The sequence below is a fragment of the Solanum dulcamara genome, chromosome 4 (assembly GCF_947179165.1).
Source record: "Solanum dulcamara chromosome 4, daSolDulc1.2, whole genome shotgun sequence".
NCBI classification, from domain to species: domain Eukaryota; kingdom Viridiplantae; phylum Streptophyta; class Magnoliopsida; order Solanales; family Solanaceae; genus Solanum; species Solanum dulcamara.
The window spans coordinates 65360606-65386905 of NC_077240.1; the positions used below are offsets into that span (position 1 = coordinate 65360606).

General features: G+C 36.7%; 1 protein-coding gene across 1 annotated transcript; it reads left to right on the forward strand.

The window, feature by feature from the left end:
* The first annotated feature begins 13912 nt into the window (after positions 1-13912).
* LOC129884310 (uncharacterized) lies at positions 13913-14416 on the forward strand. Its single transcript, XM_055958629.1, has one exon. The coding sequence runs from the start codon at positions 13913-13915 to the stop codon at positions 14414-14416; it is 504 nt and encodes a 167-aa protein (XP_055814604.1).
* Positions 14417-26300: the final 11884 nt, after the last annotated feature.

Here is a 26300-nt window from a genome sequence, read left to right on the forward strand (position 1 = left end):
CTTTATGTGCGCAACTACCCCACCCATAACTTGGAGTTTGCGGCAGTTATTTTCATGCTTAATATATGGAGTTAATATCTATATTAATCTCATTATGATATCTATACTAATCATATGAGCCTTCAATGCATTATGAGTTAGAGGGACTTTAATTTGAGGTAGCGTCGATGGATTGAGATCTTGGAGGACTATGACCACTTGATTCTCTACCATCAAGGCAAGGCAAATATCGTAGCGAATTTCTTGAGCCAGAAGGCGGTAAGTATGGGTAGTCTAGCCTTCCTATCTATTTTTGAGTGACCTTTGTCTTTGTACATCTAGTCCTAAGTGTATCGATGATTAGACTTGATATTTTAGACATCAGATGGGTATTAGTCTATGTGGGAGTTTAGTCATCTTTGCTAGATTAGATCTGTGGTTGTTAGTCCATGGATGAGTCTTTGGTGGCACTCAGAGATAGGGCTTTGGGAGGTGATGCTGGGCAGGCTACTTTAGATTCAAATGGGGTTTTGAGATTCACTGACGATTGTGTGTTTTGAGAGTTGGGGGTTTGATTTAATTTATCCTTAGCAAGGCTCATGATTCGAGATATTACATCCATCTGGGCACAACTAAGATGTATCATGATTTGAAACAACATTACTGGTGGAACGATATGAGGAGAGACATCTTTAGACTATGTGTCTCATTGTTTGTGTTACCAGCAGGTTAAAGCCGAACATTTGAGGCTTGGTGGGGATTTCAAAGATTACCCATTCCATAGTGGAAGTGGGAGCGTATCATCATAGACTTCATTATGGGTTTACCTCATATTTCTAGAGGTATTAAAAGCATTTGGGTTATCGTGGATTGATTGACCAAATCAACATATTTCCTTCCCATTCATACTTTCTTCAGTGTCAAGAGATTGGCTCGTATCTATATTTTGTAGGTGGTTCATCTTCATAGGCTGCCTGTATCTATCATTTTAGACAGAGGTTCATAGTTCACTTCCACCTTTTAGAGGGCTTTTAAGGAGGAGTTGGGTACCCGTGTCTACCTTAGCATAACATTTTACCCCTGACTGATGGCTAGTCATAGCATACTATTTAGGTCCTTGAGAATATGTTGTAGGCTTGTATGATAGATTTTGGAGGTCACTGAGACCAAGTTCTTGCCTTTGGCAGAGTTTCCATATAACATCTACTATTCTAGTATTCAGATGGCCCTATTTGAGATCTTATATGGTAGACATTGTCGCTCTTTGATTGGTTAGTTCAAGACTATGGATCCTACGCTAAGTGGTACAGACTTTCTTTAGGAGGCCTTAGATTAGGTGATGGTAATTTAGGATAGGCTCAAGACAGTCCAGAGTAGACATCATAGTTATGTGACCATGAAGGGTGTGATGAGATTTGGGAGGCGAGGCAAGCTTGGCCCCATGTACATAGGGTCATTTGAGATTTTGAGGAAAGTTGGAGATATTTCCTATGAGTTAGCCCTACCTCCAACACTATTAGCTATCCACCCAGTCTTTCATTCTTCAATGCTGTGTTGGTATATTCTAGATGAGTCTCATGTGCTCTAGTATGATTCAGTTGAGTTGGATGATCGTTTGATCTTTATACAGGAGTCGGTTGCCATTATATCCAAAGATATCTCATAGTTGTGATCAAGAGTCATTCCTATTATTGAGGTCTATTGGAGGCACCGCCAATACAAGGCGGCTACTTGGGAGACCGAACAGGAAATGCGGGAGCGATTCTCCTGCTTATTTGAGCCTTAAGGTGTTTCTTGACTCTTATTTTTGCAGACAAAAGTCATTTTTAATAGTGGATGTTATAATGACTATCCGGATCATTTTTACCTTGATTTCTTCTTTTCTTTATTTAGAGAGTTTCTATAGTGACCCCAAGTCTTTTATGACTTGCTGCCATATATTATTCGATTGCCTTGTTGTTCATTTGGGTTTTATGCGCGTTTCTCTATTTTGAAGCTTTTGAAACTTGAAAAGTTGATTTCAGTCATAACATTAGGTAAACAACCTTAGAACACAATTTTGACAGTTGCATCAACTCCTAAGTGGCCAAATTAAGCTAGTAGCATGGTCTGCATGACTATCGAAGCATTAGGTGCAAGTTTAAGGCCATTTGGCATTTTAGCTTTTGAAATTTGGCCTAAGATTTACTTCAGTCAACATTCTTGAAAAACACACTCAGATGAAATTTATGACAGCGCGGTTAGTTCCAGATTGCCGAGTTTGGTCTATATTGACATTTCGTTTGCTTTCTAAGGCCTTTGATTTAATTCTGAGGCCAATTGTGGAATTTGGCTAAAATGACATTTGGGTGTAGGATGCAATTTTCATTAAAATGACCTCCTATGGGAATTGTGAATGCATCATTGAGTACGTAACATCAAATTTTGCGGGGTATCATATCTCTTTTGTGCCCACAGGGTTCTGAATGAATCCTGACCACCCCATCGAAAACTTGGACAATGCCAAATCTCCATGTTGCATAGTTGATGGTGCAGGAGAGAGTAAATCCTTGGTCTTTCAATTAAGACCAAGAATGGAAATCAGCTTAATCTCTATTTTAAAACTTTGATTTCTCCTCTTATGTAGGTCTGATTTGGTATATTCAAGTCCAGACATCCAAAATTACTATGGCTACGTGGGATAGTGATCGAAAAATGTCAGGGAGGTGTCGTTGGAGGTAAAGTCCCGTTTATATCTTTCATCCCATTTCTTTAATGGTGATCAAATGTTGAAATTGTTGCATGTTATTGTTTCTGGTGTTTCTAGCCCCAGATTGAGTTCCATTTTGGAACACAAGTTCAGGGAGGTATTTGGGACATTTTCACGTAGTCAATTTCAGAATTATTATAGCAGGTCCTACATTCCCCTTTTTGATTTTGATAATGGTTTGTCTCTAATTTCGATAATTTTAGTTTTAAAATGATCGTACTGATGTTGTATACCTATTTTTGATAGCATGGCAGCGTTCGTAGGTCATTCAGAAGGGAAAAGCTTTGGTTCTTTGATTACGGAGTGCGCATGATCGGCCTACGGGGGTGGGGGGAGATTGTTGGGATATACTATTAACCATGTAATTGTGTTATGGTATTTTTATTTAATCCCTTGTAAAGATTATTTATGTTTTGATAATAAAGTCTTGATTTAAATATTTAAATAGATCATTGAGTCTATCTGTGTGTCCATTACTTACATAGTAGATGATTTTGTGTATGGAGTATTTTAACTCATACACGGAAGATTAAAATTGTTGGTTCATATAAGTTATAAATTTATGTTCACGATCAAAGATGAAGTAAGACTAACATCTTGTTGATCGTAGCACAAGATTAAATTTAATGTGATGTTAATTATGGAAATGGCTATATTGCAACTTCGCTAGTACATTTTGCATGTATTAAATGAGCCAAATTAGTGATATTTATTTATGTTCTTAATATTTATTAAATAAATTCTCTAGTCCATTACGTGTACTTATACTCTTAATCTTGATATAATTTTTATGATCTAGGTTATTTGATTTAATATTTTGATCTATTACAAGGTGAGACTTTTCCAACGGGTCAATAAAATACTAGTAGATTGGATAATGACAATTACATTAGTAAAATAATAATTAGATGATAGAACTGTGTTTTGGTCCCGAGCTAAACATATCCCTTTATGGTTACTTATAGGTTGTTATGTGAAACCCTGCAGGTGGATTTTATCCGACACGTGAAATAAGTTAAGTGAAATAATGAAGGATCAATTTAGTCAATAAATTAAATTTTCAGAAAATTTGATTTAACTGACTGGTGTCGGTAATTCTAACGCGGGGAGTTAAATAAGACGTAATGGTGGAATTCGAAATTAAATCGAGGAGTGCAATTAGATTTTTAGTGGAATAATTTTGTAATTTATTACGACATGGTAAATTCATTCTTTTGCTTATTATTGTCGTAATTGGAAGCTTCTGTTAAACAAATTTGTTGTCCCTACTATGCTTTACTAATTAATCTTATCTGGGAAATGGCAAACGAATAGAAGTAGTGATATATCACAGATCTTCAAAAATGAATTTATTTTGAAATTCAAACTTTTAAATGGTGTTTAAAAGAAAAAAATGTTTTGCTGATTAAAGGCAAAAATATTTTTGACTTAAATGGCCATTTATGGTCTTTTATTGCCTCTTAAAATGCTCTCTTGAATGTCTCTTATGGGTGATTTTATTACACCAATATTGGGTGTATAAAAAGGGCATCTTGGAGGAAGAAGATTATCCTCTTCTAAAAGAAATACTCACTTGTCCACTCAAGTTTCGGTTTAAGAAAAATTAGTGAGGTCAATAGTAGAAGGCAGTAAAAAGGAGATATTCTGGATCCTTCAGAGTTGAGCAATTTGAGTGGAAAATTTGAAAGGTTAGTTGTTCTTTTCAAATTTTTTAAAGTTGTGTTATTTAGTTAGTATGTAATTCATGATTCTGTAGTATGCTTCAGCTTCTTAACCACAGCTCCCAACAAGCTCAACTAAGCCAAACCTACGGCTACGACAAGCCCAGAAGCCACAAGCACTAGCATAAAGAGTATCCTATCCATAATAAGCCCTACTTGATGCTACGCCTAAATAAGAAGGTAATAAACACCTGATAAAGCACCTGAAGCTCAAAACTAGCCTAAGTCCATCAATAGAAATCATAAACGGGATAATTATGCTAAGACAATACCACAACCAAGGTCCACAACCTAATGTAAGGATATTACGGGACTATTCTAGCCTAAAGCTCACCCGGGGAACAAGAAAATTGAATCGGATGAGGAGAACGCTAATCTCACCAAATGCTTACCTAAGTCACATGTGAAATATACTATACGATATCTAGTATAGTCCAGTCAAAAGGGTAGACCGTAGCCTACCTCGAAGCCAATCACGTGCGCTCTAAATCCACCAGGATGAAACTCTCGCCCTCTGAATTGCCTCCAACTGCCGCCACACTAATAAAATGTTAATCACCTCGTCAATATAATCGTTTTGATGTAAAGATTATCGAATTCAAAGACGGACCAATTTTGAGGTCCAAAATGGAAAATGTGGACCCGCTTCCAAAATTTTAGAATTGACCCCAACAACTAGTCCAAAACAGCACCCCCAACTCAAAAATTAAATTGATAAATGGTACAGGGTTGGGGAAGAATTCAAAATGAAAATGCAACAAAATTCACATAATTTGAACTAAAAATATGAAAATGACAGCAACTTTGATCATCGATTCCTCAAAAACGGAACTCTCCCAATTCAAACGAATTATACCATGACGTTTCTTGTAAAAACCCACATAACTTAGCCTAAAAAATACTAAAAATGTAGTTCATATGATCAAGATACAATCTCCCAAAGTTCAAGAAAATTTCATTCCAAAAATGACCAAATTAGTAGTAAATTTCAAAATTTTACCTCACATGAAGCTTTCCCTTAAGTTTCCCAGCTCATCACTGGATTCCCCACGAAATTATCTTGAATTAGACCCTTAAATCGTCAATTTTGTTTGAGAAATGGAGGAGAAATCGAAGTTGAAAGTTAGAGGCTATGGCTGAAATCGTCCTTGGTTTTAAAGACCAAGACTTTGGCCTTCGCGAACACGGCCTTAGTGGCTAGCGGATGTGGAGGTCAAGAAGCTTGGCCTTTGCGAACATGGCACAGGTCCCATGAAAGTGGAGTTTAAGTTCCTGGACCTCCGCGAACGTGGCCAGGGGCCGCGATTGCTGAGAACAAATCTTTCTGCACCAGATATTAGCTAAAAAGCTGAGTTTTTCTCAAGTTTAAATATTTCGACGAGGTGCTCAAAATTCATTCGGAATTGCATGCGCATAAAAGAGATATGCTACCCCACCAAATTTGATATTCCAAACTCAATGACGCAGTTGAAATTTCCATACGAGGTTATTCCGACTGAAAGTGGGTCCCACACCCAAAGGCCATTTTGAGCCAAATTCCACAATAGGCCTCAGAATTAGACCAACAGCCTCGGGAAGCAAACGAAGGGTTATTCTAGACCAAACTCGACACTCTAGAGCTAACCACGCTGTTAGAATTTTCATCCAAGCACGTTTAAAAAGAATGTTGACCAAAGTCAACCATGGGCCAAATTTCAAAGGCAAATGTGCCAAATGGTCTCAAACTCATACCAGTTGCCCCGATACTCATGCCGACCATGCTACTAGTCTAATTTGGCTATTCTAGAGCTGATGAAATCGTCAGAGTTCCGTTTTGAGGTTGTTTTCTTGAGTTTACGACCTAAGTCAACTTTTCAAGTTATAAAAGCTCTAAAACAGGTAAATGGGCCTAAAATCCAAACGAACCATCAAGCGACCAAACTGTTAGTGCCAATAATTCATAAATGACTTGGGGTCACTACAAGAAAGCTCTAAACGCTAAAAATATTAGAGACTGAAGAAAATGACCTGGAGGGTCATTACAACATCCACTATTAAAAGAACTTTCATCCATGAAAGTAAAAGCACAATCATAGCTTGGAGGCACGAAAAGATGAGGGTATCGGGATAGTATGCTTCATAAGACCCTTGAACACCCTCTCGGATTGAACAACGCCATCAACGAACTCGATTGAGAGAAAAATCCTCAAATTCCATTAAAACTCCCAAAACTCCTCCAATTCCATCATGGATTCCAACTCTTGCTAGATTTTTCCGCACTTGACCAAAAAAACCAGGTTTCAACTTGGATAACTAAACAAACCAAAACCACTGAAGTAAGCAATACAGGGCCATGGCAGATGCAACTCACTCAAAATTCTAAATACTTGTCTTATGCTTCCAAATCCATTTTTTTCTAGCCACCAAGGGCGTTTTAATAGTCCTTAGCTATCCTAAAAACCTTCAATGAGATCCAAAAGTTACCTACCAAAACATACAACACAAACCTTGAAGGAGTTACATACCCTATTTGAACATCAAAAGATGAACACAATAAAAACAAGGAAACACCCCGGGTAAAGCTCCAAATCTCCCTTCTCAGCTCCAAAACCCATAATTCAAGGGCAGCAATACAATCTTCTGAAACTGAATTCTCCACTCCACGGGCATCTACTCCCATTCACAAACACTGTAATCTAATGAATATGCCAAGATCAAGCCTTCCATCCTGAAGAAATTCAAAATCCCACAATCCATGAATTACTTTGACCCCATTCTGTAGATGAAGTTTCTCACCAACTCCCCAACCTCCAGCTTAGGCTATATCTGAAGCAACCTAAGAAAACTACTCTCCAAATCTAACTGACCAACAAAGCCTCGGGAGCTACTAACACCACCATAGAGAACTAATAAAAGAAGTAATAAAGCGCGATGGAAGGTCATATTTCCTAATTTTTTCAACATGCCATAATTGGCACCAAAACTCTTAAAAGAGATATCTCCCAAAAGATTGAACGAACAGACCACAACTTAGAAACCGAGAATAAGACTAAGGAAAATAGAAAGAGATAACCAACTAGGATTACTACAAAGGATCCAACCTAGTAGGATAACAGAGAAAATCTTAACCCACAACCTAGAATCAAACCAACTAATACCCAGCAACGAAGATAGTCATCTAGGCTAACAAACTAGAATGGTCAAAGAGAAATACTAGACAAGGAAACCATATCTATGCAAAAAGGATACAAGGAGCTATTCAAGTAGCCCACGGGGAAACATACAACTAAGGCAACCCCTAATGTCAACTATATCGTCTAGTATCACAACTCCCAAAACTAATGCAACTAGTTTAGCCACCTATCCAACAGGGGTCGACACCACAACGAAATCAATGGTAAGGGAGATGGAAGGTAAGGCTTACTATCTTGGCCATAAATTGAAATAATATCACCCAGGCAAGGAACGGGGAGTTGCTTAACCACTACTACTCAAAATAGGAAATTGACCTAGTCAATCCACTACTAAAAGAAATCAACTACGGAGCTAAAACACATACACATAAGTCTGAATAGGAAATCCAAAATAGTCAGGAGATAACTAACAAGCCAAATACACAAATACGGGAGTAAAAACCCCAAAATCACACCAAATGAACAATATAAAGCAAAATAAGGAAATCAAGTAAATATCACTGATACCTGGATCTTCGGCCTCAGACTGACTCGTAGATATATGGAATGGATCGTGAACGACCTCGACCTGAACAACTGAAGTATCACCAGCAACCTTCTAAGCTCTACCTCTAACTGAAGGCGATATAAAACCCTGATACTAACCTGACTAAGAAACTTATGCATGGGTCACATGCCGAGAACAATCTCTAGATTGATAGACAAGCTGTCCATAGGTACAACAAGGCCCAACAACCCTGGTCTGGTGAGTATGAAGAGCTTGAAATATCAAATATCGCCTGGGGAATGCCCGGGACCAGTGATCAAGTGAACAATAGTCATTACACCTTGACTTGGACCGTTACTAGAGCCACCCTAATGGGGCAGGCTACCACATGTATTCTTTCACCTAGTCAACTACACCAAGGCCCTACGATGCTCCCAACCAAGTGGCATTCCTCACCAGCCTCATAGCAACCGTCACCAATGATATCCTGCTGAAAGGACCAAAATGGGATTTGATAAGCTCCAACACCTGAAGGCCCAATATGCTCACCCCAAGAAGTCTGACTAAACCCGATCCGTTGTAAATCCATATCCTGCCTCAAAACCTCCTGGGACTTGAGGTACTATCATTGTGGGCCTAATGAGTCGAGAGGGAAGATGACCCTCGCCAAACTGATACTCTCTCTGAAGTGGGATGCTATCACCACTATGTTGATAGAGAGGCCTATTACCACTACCTCCATATGCCTCAAAGCATCCCTGCTCCATTGCACTCACATGGCTAACAATTTGGGGAAATATAAAACTAGCTTCTATCAAATGTTCTGATGCCAAATGGTGTGGCAGAGATAATATCCTAATGAAATTCTGGCTCATATCCAGATATGTATGGGCTGATATAAGGCTATTCCTAGCCAACTCAAGAAATTCCATGACATAGTCCGATACTGAGGATGAACCTTATTGAGGAACCGCTAAACCATCTTTATCCTGAGAACCATTTGCTAAAACTCTGATAGAACATGTTGACTCCCCAACCATGTCCACCGGGAAACTCGTTCTATCCATCTAAGAAGGAATAGATTCCAGGAGTTCATTTTAGAGATTATTCAACACAAGGACACACGATAAGGAGTCAAGAATATAATTCCCAAAAAGTGCCCCAAAGCCTCCCGAAGATAGGATACAGACATCTCCGCACCGATCCGCAGGATTTTACTAGGCATTTTCCACATACCAACGATGCCGATCAACCTAGGTCTCTGATGCCAACTATTCACGACCCAATTTTTCAAGTCGTGATGGCACCTACTAACTCCCACCAGTAGGTAAGCCTAACCCTTTAACCCTAAGATTGGAACCAGAGGCAACAAGCTATCAAGCGAATGATGAATAAATACAGTGGAAAGTAAGTACTAATGAGAAGAAAGAGGACAACTAAAAAACCATAACAAACCACCTCAAGACCTTTCATCAGTCAGTAATCGAGCATCTAAACCAAAATAAAAGTACAAGGCTTTTATATATACAATATGAACACAGGCAGTCTTCAAAAGCATGTAAAGACTAGTCCTAATTTGGCATGGATGGAAATCGATAACTCTGAATGCTAGAATCTTACCAAATCTCTGAATTAGAAGTTTCTCTACAATAGTTAAAATCAACGGCGATAACACCTACTATGATCTGTAGGGGGTAGAAGTGTAGTCTGGGTAAGAAATGGATGGTACTCATTAGGCATAAGCCGACTGAGCTCCACAGATAAAATAAGTATAATTAGCATATAATCAGGTAAATACTGCAAAAGTAACTTTTCAGAAATTATCATAATAATGACAAGAAAAAGACAAGAATACTGAGAACATAGATAAAGGAAAAGATTCAAAGAACACAACTTTAACTCAATCCAACAACCTATTAATAGGAAAAGGGCATCATAGGAGTTTACTAATGAAAATACAACGCTAACTGGCAACTCTAACCACATAATCTCTTAGGAACTATTCTGACTGAGCCTAGAAGGAAGGACCAACCACAATCCAACTCAAATACCACGTAGACAAACCACAAATACAACCCAAAGATACCAACTACAAGTACAAAAAGAGATAAGAACAAGTATAATCAGATAATAATCGATCAGACACCCATACCCTCACAAGGTATAAACAAGGACAAACATACCCCCGGCCCCAAAAGATTTGGGGATCACACCATACACGTATGTTGTTGATAGGAAATGCTAATGAAAGCAAGTCTATTGTAAAAACTAGTGACATCATTGGTGGGTCTCATAGATCAATAATAATAATAAGTGTATAGACCCACTCGGCCCCCGACCTGCCAGGTAGGACCCATGCGACTTCCTCATGTAGTTTAGTGGTGCACTAGCCAGAGGGGCCCATAAGGGATGCGAAAAGTCCGTATACACTGCCTGGGCCCGAACTAGGTCATATATAGACAATTAATATCCCTATAGTGGTATTGAAGAGTGAGCGGCCAAGCCAATGTAGAAAGGGAGATGCCGCACCGAATATCAGAAAACCAGTAACCTCAACTGTGAGCACCCTAAAAAGTGGCCGCCCACCCAGCTAGCAAGAGTAATCTCGAGGGCATAGATGGGTCAAGAAAGGTGATCGATGCACCGAATAACAAAGTAAAACTGAGCGAATCCTAGATGCCTCTAATGCCTCAAGTAGAAAAAGAAGCACATCCCTGACGCCTCATAAGTTTCCAAAACTAGTGACCATGTATCTAGGTGGTATGACTCCTTTTAAAACAAATTTAAAATAGTAAAAATGCAAGAAAGACTTCTCAAAACTAGTAGTGAAAATTCCAATGTCAATACCGAGATCGTACCACAAAAACGAGTGAATATGCTCAAACAATATAGGAATGCCATCACCAGCATCCAAACAAGATACACGCAGCCATAAGGAAATACCAGGTCCTAGCACACAAATAATTCAAGTGACTAACCTGGGATCTAATTACTCCTCTGATACGGCCTCGGGCCCAACAATAGATAACCGATGAGATGACATCAAAAGCCTAATGCTAAATAAAAGCAAGACAATTAAGACATGGCTCAGAATCAGATAGGGGGATAAATATCTTTAGGAATGACACCTTACCCCAAAATATGCCACCTTAGCTCCCAACAAGCACAGCTAAGCCAAGACTACGACTATAATGAGCCCCAGAGGCCACAAGAACTAGTATAAAGAGTATCCTATTGATAATAACCCCTACTAGAAGCAACGCCTAGCTAAGAGGGCAATAAACACCTGATAAAGTACCTAAGGCTCAAACCTAGCCTAAGGCCATTAATACAAATGCTAAATAGGATAATAATGCTAAGCCAACACCACAACCTGGTCTAAGAATATTACGGGACTATTCTAGCCTAAAGCTAACCCGGGGAACAAGAAAATGGAATCGGATAAGAAGAATGCTAATCTCAGCAAATGCTTACCTCAGTCATATGCAAAATATACTAAATGATATCTAATAGAGTCCAGTCAAAAGGGAGAGACCGTAGCCTACCTCAAAGCCGATGACCCGCACTCTGAATCTACCACGATGAAGCTCTCAACCTTCGAATCGCCTCCAACTACCTCCATGCCAATAAAATGTTAATCACCTCATCAATACAATTGTTTTTATGCTAAAGTTATTAAATTCGAAGACATGCCAATTTCGGGGTCAAAAATGGAAAATATGGGACCCTCATTTGGAATTCCAAAATTGACCCCAAAATTAGTTCAAAACAGCACCCCAGCTCAAAAATTAATTTGATAAATAGTATGGGGTTGGGGAACGACGCAAAATGAGCATGCAACAAAATTCACATAATTTGAACTAATAATATGAAAATGGCAGCAACTTTGATCATTGATTCCTCAAAAAGGAACTCTCCCAATCCAAACAAATTATTCCATGACGTTCCTTGCAAAAAACCCCATAACTTAGCCTAAAAAATTAATAAAAAAGGAGTTCATATGATCAAGATACAATCTCCCAAAGTTCAATAAAATTTCATTTTGAAAATGACCAAATCAGTAGCAAATTTCAAAATTTAACTTCACACGAAGCTACCCATCAAGTTTCTAAACTCACAACTGCATTCCCCACAAAATTCTATTGAATTTTGACCCTTAAATCATCATTTTTGGTTGAAAAATGGAGGAGAAATCGAAGTTGGAAGTTAGAGGCTATGGCTGAAATCGTCCTTGGTCTTTTATTAAAAAACTAGGACTTTTGCCTTCGCGAACGCGGCCTAAGTGGCCCGTGAACACGGAGGTCAAGAAGCTTGTCCTTCGTGAATGCGCCCAGAGGCCCGCAAATGCGGAGTAAAAATACTCACATCTCTACGAATGTGGCCAAGGCTTCACGAACGCGGATGCCAACCACACACAACTCCGCGAATGCGACCCTGGTCCTGAGAATGCATCTAGGGGCCCGCGATCACAGAGAACAAATCTCCTTACACCAGATATCAGCTAAAAAACTGAGTTTTCTCAAGTTTAAATATTCCAACGGAGTGCTCAAAATTTTTTAGGAATCCCATACATGTAACTAACATACGAGGTGTAGTCAAAATTTCCATACGAGGTTCTTAAAGTTGAAAGTGGGTCCTCCACCCAAGGACTATTTTGGGACAAAATCTATAACGGGCCTCGGAATTAGACCAGAAGCCTCGAGAAGTGAACAAAGGGTTGTCCCAAACCAAACTCAACATTTTGGAGCTGATCGCACTGTTAGAATTTTCATCCGAGTGTGTTTTCCAAGAATTTTGACCAAACTAAACCAAGGGCCAAATTTTGAAAGTAAAAGCGCAAAATAGTCTCAAACTCATATCGGTTTCTCCAATACTCACGTCGACCATGATTCTAGCCTAATTTGGCTATTCAAAACTGATGGAACCGTCAAAATTCTATTATGAGGTCATTTTCCTAAAATTATGATCGAAGACAACTTTTTAAGTTATAAAAGCTCTAGAATAGGAAAACGGGCTAAAACCACCAGGCGACTGAACTGTCAGTGCCAGCAAGTCATATAGGAGAATGAAGAAACTGACCTGGAGGGTCATTACACTTGCCTTTCCCATCGCCCGGCCATGGCATGCACTGATGGCATACACGCTTGGCAAGGAAGGCCCTGATGGCATGTCGGCTTGGCAAGATGGCCTATTTTATGATTTTTTTGACGAACTCTGATTGACGTCAAATTTGGTTGGTTCATTCAAAATTACCAAATGAGTAATACTAACTCTTCTACTATGACCAAGGGCCTTTTTTGGCCATTCAGAGTTATTTTGATGGGCTTTTGGCCATTTTTCTATTTTTCGAATATTTGAAAATTTTGAAAAAAAATATTTTCAAACTTCAATGGTGTAAGCGTTGTTTCCTTATGATTATAAATGTGTTTTACGGTAGAAATGTATGTTTACATATGGACAACGGTCCTCTTCCCCATCGGATAAACATGTGCATTTGAATACTATTCATCTATTTTCTTTTGATTTAATTACTAGTTTTAACTTACCAACTAAGTTTCTCTTTGAATCAATGATCAAACAATTATATATATGTCTAAATAAAATAAATATATTATATCTTGCTGAGTTGGCAATGTTTCTATTTTATATGGTCATATACTTGAGCATGCTCATATAATTGCAAGAATGGTGAAGTTTCACTAACGACTCCAACTGTTCACATGCATAATTATATGTGTCTTATTTTTTTTTATGTATGACATATATATAATGATCTGTTTATATTTCATCTCTCAGACTAAGTATGACTTCCTTCAATCCTTTAACATCTATCTTAAATCAAAATAAGCTGGAAGGTCCAAATTATGTGGACTGGAAAAGAAATCTAATTGTCCTAACTTCTGAGGACTATAAATTTGTGTTGGCTGAGGAATGTTCTAAAAAACCAACATATCCTACTACCGAGGAAGTCCAACCTTATGATAAATGGATGAAGGTTGATGAGATGGGAAGATTCTACATTCTTGCATCAATGGTGAATGTCTTGCCGCATCAACATCAGCCGATGCTTTCTACTTATGATATGCTTGCATCTCTTAAAGAGATGTTTGGAGAGAAAAATTGTGCTGCAAAGCAGACTGCCATAAAAGCACTTTTGACAACCAAAATAGTTGAAGGGTCTTCGGTGAGGGAGCATGTGCTGAAGTTCATGAGTTACTTGAATGAACTGGAGATACTTGGTGTTGAGATAGAAAAGGAACCTCAAGTAGAGATGATCCTTCAGACTTTGCTGGACAGTTTTCAATAGTTTCACTTAAATTATTATCACGAATAAAAATCGTCTATGATGACACTCGCTTAACCCACCATGACAAGTCAACCTAAGATTTTGAACAATTCAAAATAATCAGAAATGAAAGAGGAAATATAAAGTCTAATATGATATAGATAAGGATAAGCGGGTGATAGATTCTAAACCACCCAAGACTTGGTGTCATATGTACGGCCCACTATTTCAATAGAAAATAAAAAGATGCAAGTCTATATGTATCAGTCCTCAAGTAGAACAAAGCATAAAGTAAGTAGGCGGCAAGAGTCTGCCGAAGAAGATAAGCTGCTACCTCTTACACATTCAAAAGCTCAGCTCGATCAAAGAAGTACTAAGAGCAGGAGGTGTTGGGCTCAGATCCTACATAAATGTAGAAGCAAGGGTGAGGACCAACAACATGGTACTCATTTTAACAATACGGTACTCAACAAAATAGAAACTAAACCCTAAGTAAAGCAATGTGGAACACATGTACTCCTCACACCCCAACCACAATCCTCCATAATTACTCATATGCAGCCAGACAACCCAATCTATATAATTTATATCATAATTATACCAGAATACTAGACAGTCACAAAAAGAAAGTACAAATATGTTCTCACCGTTATACTCAGGCAAACACATAAGATATCAAATCACAATCAATCACAGCATGAAATAGATGCAAATGCAATGTCAAATATCGTGATGCATGTCTGTCCTACGATACACATCTGCTAATCACCTCAGATCAGAACCCATGGAGGCTTCACATAGACCATGTACCTGCCAAAAAACACCTCAGTCAATATCTGTTGGATGAGACCTCAACCATAATATTCGCCAAAAAAGTCCTCGACCGCCAAAAGAAACCTCGGCAAATCACCTCGACTGATAGAAACCTTGGTCCCAATATCCAATACCTCACTCATATCATTTATCTGCCATTAAAGAGAAAATATTTCACTAAGTAATGAGTGAAACAGGATAAGTATTCACATAAGATGCCATATAATCCAAAATCACACAATAGATCAACGTTTTATAGTACACAACACCTAGATAATTAACCCTATACGAATTTCCAATATCACACTTTAACTCTTATAATTTAATTTAATCTAATAACCCAACACACCATAATCCCCTCACATAGGAAAATACAAGGTTCAACATACTTAACAAAGGTTAGAATTCCACTTGCATTAGTCAAAAGTAATGAACAATCCAAAATCAACACCTTTCCTCTCTGACGATTGTCCAAATCACCACAATCTAATCAAATATAGATTCAGAATCACATTTCAAAGCTATTGATACTAGTATCAAGCAATTTAGGTTAAAAAGATAAAATGGTCAAAAATCTCATTTCAAAAATCAAACTCGGAATATGATTATTTTTAGATGAAAATGTTCCTCAAATAATAAGTAATCTACTGGTGAAAACCATTTCAAAAATAGAGTTAACATAAGTTAAAAATCATTAGAAAACTAATTTGCATTGTTCTTGAAAAAACTTAATTCCTCCAACTCAAAATCACCAATTTCATATTTAAAAATCCAAAAAGGTAATGTTTAATCAAGAAACTATGTTTGAATAGCTTACCCAATGTTTTCCCTGCAAGAAACCCCTTCAAAATCGCCTAGCCAAAGCTTGGAAACTCAAAAATGGTGGACAATTGCTTAAACCCCAACTTTACACTATTCAAGCGACTTTTATTCTCCGCGAACATGGATAACTTACTCAGCGAATGTAGAGACAACAAAGACATCTCTCCGTGAATGCGGAGAAGAAACCCGGTACACTCTGCGAATGCAACCCTTCCTCCGCGAACGCAGAGAAGAAGTCTAATATACTCCGCTAATGCGTCCTTTCCTCCATGAACACAGAGAAAGAAATAATTACCCTCCGCGAACAAGGACAAGGCATCATGAGCCCGGAGAAGGATTTGTCAGGCACCAGATAGCAGATTTTTGGCAATTCTCAAAGTCATAGAAGAGCCTTTGGGATTTGTTCGGAACCCCATATAGACAAATCATACATGCAACTTTACTAAATTTGATATTTTAGACTCAATGGAATCATCAAAATTTGAATTTGAGGGCTTCTTGAACCGGAATCTGATAAATTGTAACTAAACTAGTTTTGGCACTTGAAATACCCAAAATAGCCTCGGGACCTCTAAAAATTATAATGTTACCTATATTGATGCATATTGACTCTGAATTACATGAAAGGAATGATTTGTTAAAGTGCCTATATGTAGGCTTGAAAGTGGTTTTGAACTATATATGGTGGGTTATTTAAGATGTGTATATTTTGATGCATTTGGATCACTCTCATGCATGCAAGAATTCTTCAAAGGCATTTGATGATTTATGAAATGAACCCACCTAGTTTCCTTATATTAAAGTGAAGTTGAAATGAAAGCTTTTGACTACAAATGAAAGTTATGAAGTAAATGTTTATGATAAGGGAGTCTTGTGATTAAATGATTGAATGATTAAAGGGCTTCTTAGCCAAAGAGAGGTTTCAATGTGAAGGGACAATTCTCACATTTGAATCAAATGAAATGTTTTAATGAGATATTCCACCCAATGATGATTTTATGTCTAAGTTATATAAATTCTTATGCTATAATGATATATAAATGTATTCCGTGAGATTGGCCTAGCACTGAATGTAGCAGGTAGATGGGGACTCGACCTAAGGGGTCCTTAAGTAAAGTCTCATATTGCATTAACTATGCGCCAAGATAGGGACCCTTGTAGGCTATTTAGGATAGTGGATCCATTATTAGACATTAAATTTAAAGTTAAGAAATGATTAAAGTTCACGGAGTTCTTCTCGGCAAGTAGTCTCCCCGTGCCAATTTAGGGGGTTATGTTGGATTTCATGTAATAGCTTGCATGGTCGTAAATGTCGGTTACGGTCATCTTCCCACAAAATAAATGTTTTAAGGTTTCATATGATGATTTCTCATTCATGCATTCACCTATGCACATCTTTTATAAATGCCTCTTATGTTCTTCAGTGTATAGCATACTCACATACATAGTACATTCAAAGTACTAACACATATTTTTGCCTACATGATATTACCATGTAGGAATCGGCGTTGCTCCAAATTCTCTTCCCCGTGGCTAGGTTTGATCGTTGAAGGCTATTACTATTGGTGAGTTCCCATGTTTCGTGAACAACACTCATATCTTTCTAGTTTATATGGTGTTTAGACTATTAAGTTACATTTGATATTTTTGACTTTTATCTTGAGGGTGAGGTAGGGACATGTCTGAAACCCCGCTAACTCTTTAAGTAAAAGGTATGGTTGGACAAAATGTATGATGTTTAAATGGCTTGACTCTTGATCTATGTGAAATCCCTTAGTCCCTCTATCCCTTACTTTACCATTTGTTTTGACTATCATTACCAATGAAAATCTTAATGAATAATAAGAGGCTTGGGTGAGGTACCTTCGGGTGGCTCATTAGTCGTGTCACATCTAGGCCCAAGGCATGGGTCATGACAGATAACCTTTTTCACATCTCTAACTTAGTTAAGTCATGTATTGCCCAGTCTCAACACAGATAGGATACCAAATAACGCCCCCACACGGACTACACAATACATATAAGCCCCTACATGGACATCACAATATAAATAAGCCCCCATACGGGCATCGCAAAGTAAATTAACAATCCCAAATAATACTACGACCCCATCCCAAAGTCTTCCACATAGAATTGAGTAATTACCCCAACTCAGCCCCAACAAGGATATCCAAACCTACTTTGAAGGCTTAAGCTTCGCAAGAACGCTCTAGGCGGAGCTCAAATAACAATTACCGAGTCCGAAAAAATTACCCACTATTAAGAATGACAAGAGTTCATCAAAAGGGGTCTAATGATACCCATATTGCAAGGTTTTAATTTTGGGGTCAAAATCATCCAAAAATTGCTTTAAAATTAAAAAGTATGAATCTAGAATTTTATTTTTAAAAAATGTTCTACACATCAAGAGGAGTTTGTGGTTGAAAACCCCATAAAATTTGAGTAACAATCGAGTTCCAAATCACAATTTTGAGTTTATGGAAAATCAAGGAATTTGGGGTTAAAATCAAGAAATTGGAAGTTGAAATCTCAATATATCAAATGGAAATGAAGAGTTTTAGGTAGAAAATCACTTACCCATTGTTTTTCCACAAAAATCCTCAATCCAAATCGCCTTTTCCGAGCTCTTACAAGTTAAAAAAGAGGAAAAGACTCAAAATCCCATCTATAGGAGCTCAGGTGTTGCTAAAGCGACATAGGTTTCTCTAAAGGGGACCTTCTAATTCGCAGACAATGTTTGCTTTCACGGACGTTCGCTAAAGTCGACCCTGCACCAGAAACTGAAAGAGGGAAAAGTTCAAGTCTTTGAATGGACTCTCGAAATTAGTTTGGATATGGATAAAATAAAACGGATATGCAACCCTATTAAATTGATATTCGGGACTCAATGGAATCGTCAGATTTTTGAAAAGAAGTCATTATGACAAAATTACCCTCCCGGACGCCCTTTTGGCCTAAAACTCAACTTTTAGGCTAAAATCTAAAAATGACAATTAAGGTCCTAGGGCTCTAAGTCAATGCTCAGTTAGACCAAACTCGACATTTTGGATACAACAGAACTGACAGAAGTCCCATCTAACGCTCCAATCTCTATATGTTGACCAAAGTCAAACCAACTCAATTAGAACCACACCTCCTAACTTAAAACCTCAAATTCACATGTCAACCCTAAATCTGATTCTGACAACTCTCCTAGACCAATTTTGAAATTTCATAACTGCTGGAATTGAGGAAATTCAATTGCGAGAATCGAAACTCTGAATGGTATAAAATCTCACTTTTAGAACCACTTAAGCCTTAAAACATGAAAACTTGCACAATTCACAATCTAATAAGACTCAATCAATTCCAACTACACAAATTGGTCAAATAAAACTCGAGGATACTAAAAAGAGGGGTAAAATGGTATTTTCACAAAAATTTCCAAAAATGACCCTCAAGGTCATTACATTTGTTTTCCTTAAATTTGTGATAAAATTTATTTTTCCTATGTTCAATCCTTTATTTTGATTGTTTTTGTTCTATGAGTTTTTTATTAACACAACTTTGTATGAGTATATCTCAATCTAGATAAGTTTGATTAAAGTAAAGCATAATGATGATTGAAAAAGGTGATTTTTCCTCTTTTGTTCCTTTATTATTAACCTGCTGTAATTTTGTCAAAAGAAAAAAACATATATTCTTTCTTGATTAAAATTTCGGGATAGTTCAAAATTAATTTTATTTGTTTTCCAACTTTGAACTAATTATCATGAGTGAAGATATAATGATATAACTTTGTGTGAGCATGAGTTATTAATTCAATTAATTTGCTGATATTAATTCAATAAAAGTGATGGTCGCATTAGCAACAATTTGTTGGCTTTTGAAACTTTCGTAGGGAATTAAATTTCAGCAATTCTCTCGTTTGTTCAAAATTTGATATCTCGAGTTTAAGAGCTCTGTTTTTGGTGATTCAAAGTCCAACATGTTATGGAAGTTCGTGGATACACAATGCAGTGATCGGGGGACGCTTGAAACTTGCCTTTTGAGGTAATTTCCTCCCTAATGGAACTGTCCTCTCTCTTCTTAAGCTTTCGTAGTGAAAATAATTGCATTGACTAATTTCCTTTTACGTATGTTGGAATGCAAGATATGTAAGCCCAAATGAACCATTTTACGGAGTTGATTTCACGAATCCTGGCGGGAGTCCCACAATCTCATTTTAGACCCAATTTTGGGTCCATCTCCGATTAATATGATTTTTATGTTGAAACATCTATATTGATGTCATGATCAATATGTTTTAGTGTTGTGGAAATTGGAGGTGATTTGAAGGTGGAAAGGTTCAAATTGGGGGATTCATAACCCGTGTGATTAGCTTTGAGGTAGGCCACAATCTCCCACTTTGGGGTGAAAATCATTTTCACCCCAACTATATTTTTAAAATCAAACTCCCCCGTCAACTTTGAAAAATAGCCAAACTCCCCCCTTTATCCTAATTAAAATTTTAAAATGCCTATTATACCCGTTCATTATTAAAAAAATTTACTTCTATAGAGATCATGGTATTTTCATTATTTTTATTTAATGTAACAAATTTTCTATAAAAGCATAAACATTATTTTTTGGACAAAAAGTAAAAAATACTAATTAAATATATAAGTTAATGATGTTCTATAAAGAAGTAAATTTGAATAATGAGAAAAATAATTAATTTAATTAAGGACAATTTTTTAAAGATTGTATTATTTAGATTTAAAATTATTTTAGATTATAATTTATGTAATACTCCATCAATGTCAATCAAAACTTGTTTATTTCTGTAGAAGAGAATACCCATCACCATTTATATTACTTGACTCTCATTCTAAAAATAGTTGTTTTAATTTACTTGTCCAATTTATGAAATTTAAGAAATTTTTAATATCTTTTTATTTCCACCCTTAGTATTAAATAAATGCATAAAGAAATAATAGTCACATTTAAGGTTTCAAAATATTATTTATAATATTACTTTAGTAACATACATCTCTAATTAATTTTTTTAAGGGATATCATATATTAAGGAAAGCCAAGTAATGTGAAACGTGTGGAGTAAAGTAGTGGATAAAACAAAAAATATATGTATACATACTTATACACACACTTAATGCATATTATATTGAAATAATGGTCATAAGAATAATATTAATTTTTTTGATGAATTTTTAAAATATTATTCTACTTATAATGTTAAAGAACTTAAAGAAAAAATTATAAAAATCTATGTTAAAAAGTAAATTATATATAATATAAAGAGATAGATATTAAATAGACGTGCTATAGAAAGGGTAAAATAGACAATGCATGGGATAAAGAGGGAGTTTGATTATTGTTCAAATTTGAAGGGGGGAGGGGTTGATTTTAAAAACAAACACTTTTAATGAGCTTTATTAGGTATCATGTAGTATATATTACATGTGAATTTAGGTTGGTACTTTCCGAATATAGGTTTTTCCTTCTTCCAGTTCATTTTCTAGGTTCTCGGATGAGCCTTTGACTAGAGTAGTCTTGTGGAATCTTTATATTAGGCTATGGGCCTTGGTTGTGGTATTGACTTAGCATTATTATCCTATTTAGGATTGATGTTTATGGCCTTAGTCTAGATTTAGCCTTAGATTCTTTATCATGTGTGTATCGCCCTTATAGCTACGCGTAGCTTCTGCTAGGGCTTGTTATAAATGGCGTACCTTGTGCTAGTGCCTGATTACTCAGTGGCTTGTTGTAGATATAGGTTTGTCTTATCTGTGTTCGTTGGGAGCTGAATTGGTAGATTTTGGGTTAAGGCGTCGATCCTAGAGATATTTCTCCCTTTATCTGACTTTGAGCCATTTATTGATTACTTCTCTTTATGTTTAACAGTAAGTTGTGATGCCTTATTGACTGATATTATATTGTTGCGCCCGAGGCCGTATTCGAGGAGCAGTTAGATCCAACGTTAGTTTCCTTTTCCTTGGTAGTGTGTTAAGAGTTGGTATTTCATTGTTAATTACATGTACCTTGTTTGGATGCTAGTGATAGCATGCTTGCATTGATTAGGCATTTTCATATGTTTTATGGTACAACCCTGGTTCCATTAATGACTTTTAATACTATTTTTTAGAAGGTGTTCTCATAATTTTTCTACTTTAAAACTGGTTTTAATGTGAGTCATACAACCTAGATCACTCGGACATTGGTTTTGAGACTTATGAGGTGTTGAGGATGTTCTCCTTTTCTACTGGTAGTATTAGAGTCATCGAAGATGCACTCTTGTTTTATCTATATTTGGTGTGGCGTCGCCTTTTTTCAATAGTGGCTGCATCCAGGATGCTTTTAGCATGTACTTGACTATCCGACATGACGTCACCATTTTCTACATCAACTTGGCTACTCACTCTTTTGTACCACTACGGGGATGTTTTATTCTATGTATAAGATCTGTTTTGGGCCTAGGCAGTGTATACGGACTTTTTGCATCTCCTATGGGCACCTCTTGCTAGTGCACTACTGAATTGGATAAGGAAGCTACATGGGTCCCACCTGGCATACCAAGGGTCGTGGTGGGTCTATACATTTTTTCATTAATGATCTTTGAGTGCCACCGATGATGTTACTGATGTTTACTAGAAACTTGCATTTATTTGCATCATCTATTATCAGTATACTTGTCTGTTGTTTTGTCCCCTAGTTTTATAGGAGTCGGGGGTATGTTTATCATTGTTTGTACCTTTTGGGGGTATGGGCATCTGGTAGGTTATTGGCTGATTATACGTGTACTTATCCTATGTTGTATTTGTAGTTGGTGTACAGGGTATCTTAGTTTAAAATTGTCGTTGGTACTTCCTACCAGGTTCAGTTGGATTAGTCCTTAGACGACTATGTGAGTAGTGGTGGCAGTTAGTATTTTGTTCTTGATTAAGTTGATTCATATAGTGCCAACTTATTGTAAATAGGCTCTTGGCTTGCATTTTCAGGTACTTTCTTTGACTCTGGTTCTTTTCTCTATGTACCTCGTCTCCTTGTTCTTGTTTCATGTACTACCTTGTTTTACCTCTCGTGGTAGATGACTTAGGGAAAGGTTTTTGGGAGTTTGCAGGAAGGTCTCTAAACTTTCTCCATGGAGACCTTCACGGTCTGTGGAGGGCATCACGGCCTGTGAAATATGGCCGTGGTGCAGATCCTGTAGGAGTGACCACCATGGTCCGTGAAGAGCTCCACGATCCTTGTTGGTCACCCGTGGTTCTTGCCTTAGAGAGTTTTCTAAGGCATTAGGGGAGGGGTCACCATAAAGGGCACTACAGTCCGTGCTTCTCACCATAGTCTGTGATTGAGCCTCTGAATCACCACCACGGTGGCTCATTATGAGGCTTGGTAAGGACCACAGCCCGTGATGACCTTCCGTGGTCATCACTATTGCCAATTTTCTGCAATTCTCTATGATTTCATCATTTTTTCCTTGTATTAGTACTTTTTAACTTCTGGGATCTTACATTTCGATACAAGCTATCAGTGAATATTTGAACTTATAATAGTTGTTATGGTTGTGTGACTTGAAGTAGGGACATTTAGGACTATTTGCGGCTATAATTGGTTTGGTTATAATTATGTTGCATTGCATTATTATGTGATTGTGGTTGGAACCTATCCAGATTATGGGTGCTCGAGTAGGTTGTTGATTGATTGTTGAATTGCTTTTCATGTATGTGTTTAGATGTTATAACTAGAGGAAGGAAATGCAAATTATGCCGGTAAATTGGCTCCAGTTAGCTATTGACTCTACGGAGATTATGGTTATTGTATTGTGGCCTCGATTTCAGTTACGTTGTTTTGTTATTTAGTCTCTTTACATATTCAATACATTATTTTGTAATGACGTTCCCATTTTGAGGGGCTGCTGCATTCAATCCTGTAGGTTATCAAGTAGACATGAAATCTCGTGTGTGTGGTCATGTTCAACTAAAGATGGGTTTTCTCCATCCTTTCTAGAGTTGTTCGGTCTAGAGTCTTATTTTTCTTTGCATAGTAGATGGATACATCAGGGCCTTATCCTGACTAGTTGTTAGAGATTTGCTCATCTTAGAGGCTTGTAGACATATCTTAGTGGGTTTTGGATTTGTTTGGGCCTTGATATTAGTTGTATGCTCGATTTTTGGCCTTGTCAGCCTTCCATTTATATTGGTATGTTAACCTGACTTTCATGCCTCTGTGTTCTTTTTAGAGCTGTTGACAGGGGCCTTGTCGGCAGAGGACTTATTTTTAAGCTGAGATATATTTGTTTGTGATATTGACTGTGTATGGCTGCCATGCGCCATTAGCAAATGGTTCAGCAGGGTAGGCTTTTGCCTAAGTTTTGGCATTAGGTGCCAATTGTGCCCCTTGACCTAAAAGCATGACAAGTACAATGAATTGTTCCAATATTGTTGACTTCATCATTATGGTAATTTTCATACTTTCTGTTTATCTAATTATGTTAATTTGTAACTATTCTATTTTATTACTCATTACATGCATGCTATAATACTAGTTGATTTAAAACTCTACAGTCCATATCATTGAAATTTAGAAGTTCTTCTCATCTTTATTGATAAGTAGAAAATTTGAATTGTCAAAATTGAACAAACAAGGTTTTCAAGGGAATAAGTTATTGTCCAAGAGTAGACTATAAATGTTAGATATACTCATTCGCTTCATCATTTCAATTCAATTTTTAGGAGAATATTTTGGTGACCAAAAAGAAATTTTCAAACCAGTAAGGAAAAGACTATTGTGCTTCTTCATTCAATCCAATTATTAAGTGAATAACTAGGTGTCTAAAAGGAATATAAATGTGACGAAGAAGATACCGATTCACTGTCTCACTTTATTCAAATCAATTTTGCTCATTAAGTCTCGTACTATGAAGGACTCAAATTATTTGATGGTGAGTTTGATTCTATTAAAACCTCATTTTCTCATTTAATATGTCCTCTAAATTTACGGACCATCTCTAACAGATATGTGGTTCTTCTTAGCTTAGCAATGTTTGTTCTCATTATCTTGCTTTTCTTGAATTTATGATAAAATTGATTTTTTCTTTGTTCGTCCTTGATTTTGATTTTTTTATCTTATCGATTTATTTATTCCTTAACTTTGTATGAGTATATCTCAATCTAGTTAAGTTTGAATAAAGTAAAGCATAATGATGATTGAAAAAAGAGATTTTTCCTCTTTTGTTCCTTAATTATTGACCTACTATAATTTTATCAAAAGAAAAAATATATATATTCTTTCTTGATTCAAAAATCTAGAATTGGTCAAGATTAATTTTATTTGTTTTCCAACTTTGAACTAATTAGCATGGAGGGAAGATTTAATTTTTTGTGGGCGTGAGTTATTAATTAAATGAATTTGCTGATAGATCATGCCTTTTGTATTTCAAATTAATAAAGTTTTACAACCCAAAAACAATCGTGAAGGCACCTATCTTATCCCACCAAGACAGGTCTGCCTGTAACCCAAATAAGGAAAAAGAAGAAGTAAAACACAATAAGGACAAGAATAACATTAACATTTCAGATAAACATTCTCATAACTTAAAATACCCCCAAAGGACTGGTATCACGTGTACAAGCCCTAACTATTACAATAGAGTTGAGATAAATACAAGTTTGAATGTCTTTGTTTCTAGAATACCAGGATAAGGCATGGGAAAATAAACATAAAGGCATCCAAACATTCCAAATCACTCAAATGCGCATAAAACTAAGTTCCATATCACCTAAGAAATTTCTAAGGATCTAAACACGTCTATCAAGTATAAGGATCAACATAAGATAAGGCTTATCGGCTAAAAACTAAGTTAAATCACCCAAAAATGGCCAATTCAAGGCCTAAGGATAATGCAAGCCTAAATTCTTATCCTAACACCTTACTGAATATCATACCACCCATTATATATAAGAACTATCCAAGCAGAGTCTAAGAAGAAGAAGTCATAACTTAACTCAAGGGCAAAACCGCACTCGAACCTCTACTCTAATGCTTTTCCCTTCTGAAGGGCCTCTGATGATGCCAAGCTATAAAATTACCAAAGAGAACATAAAAACAATTCAATAGATACCGATATTGCATTAAACAAATTTAGGTTGGAAATTGGGTCAAAATTGACCACCAAAAATCAACAACAAAATAAAATTTTAACACCGCCATTATGTTTCCCTCAAGATGAGTATAACATGCCCAAAAGTTGGTCTAAAATGGGATCAAATGAAGACCTCAAATAGTCCAA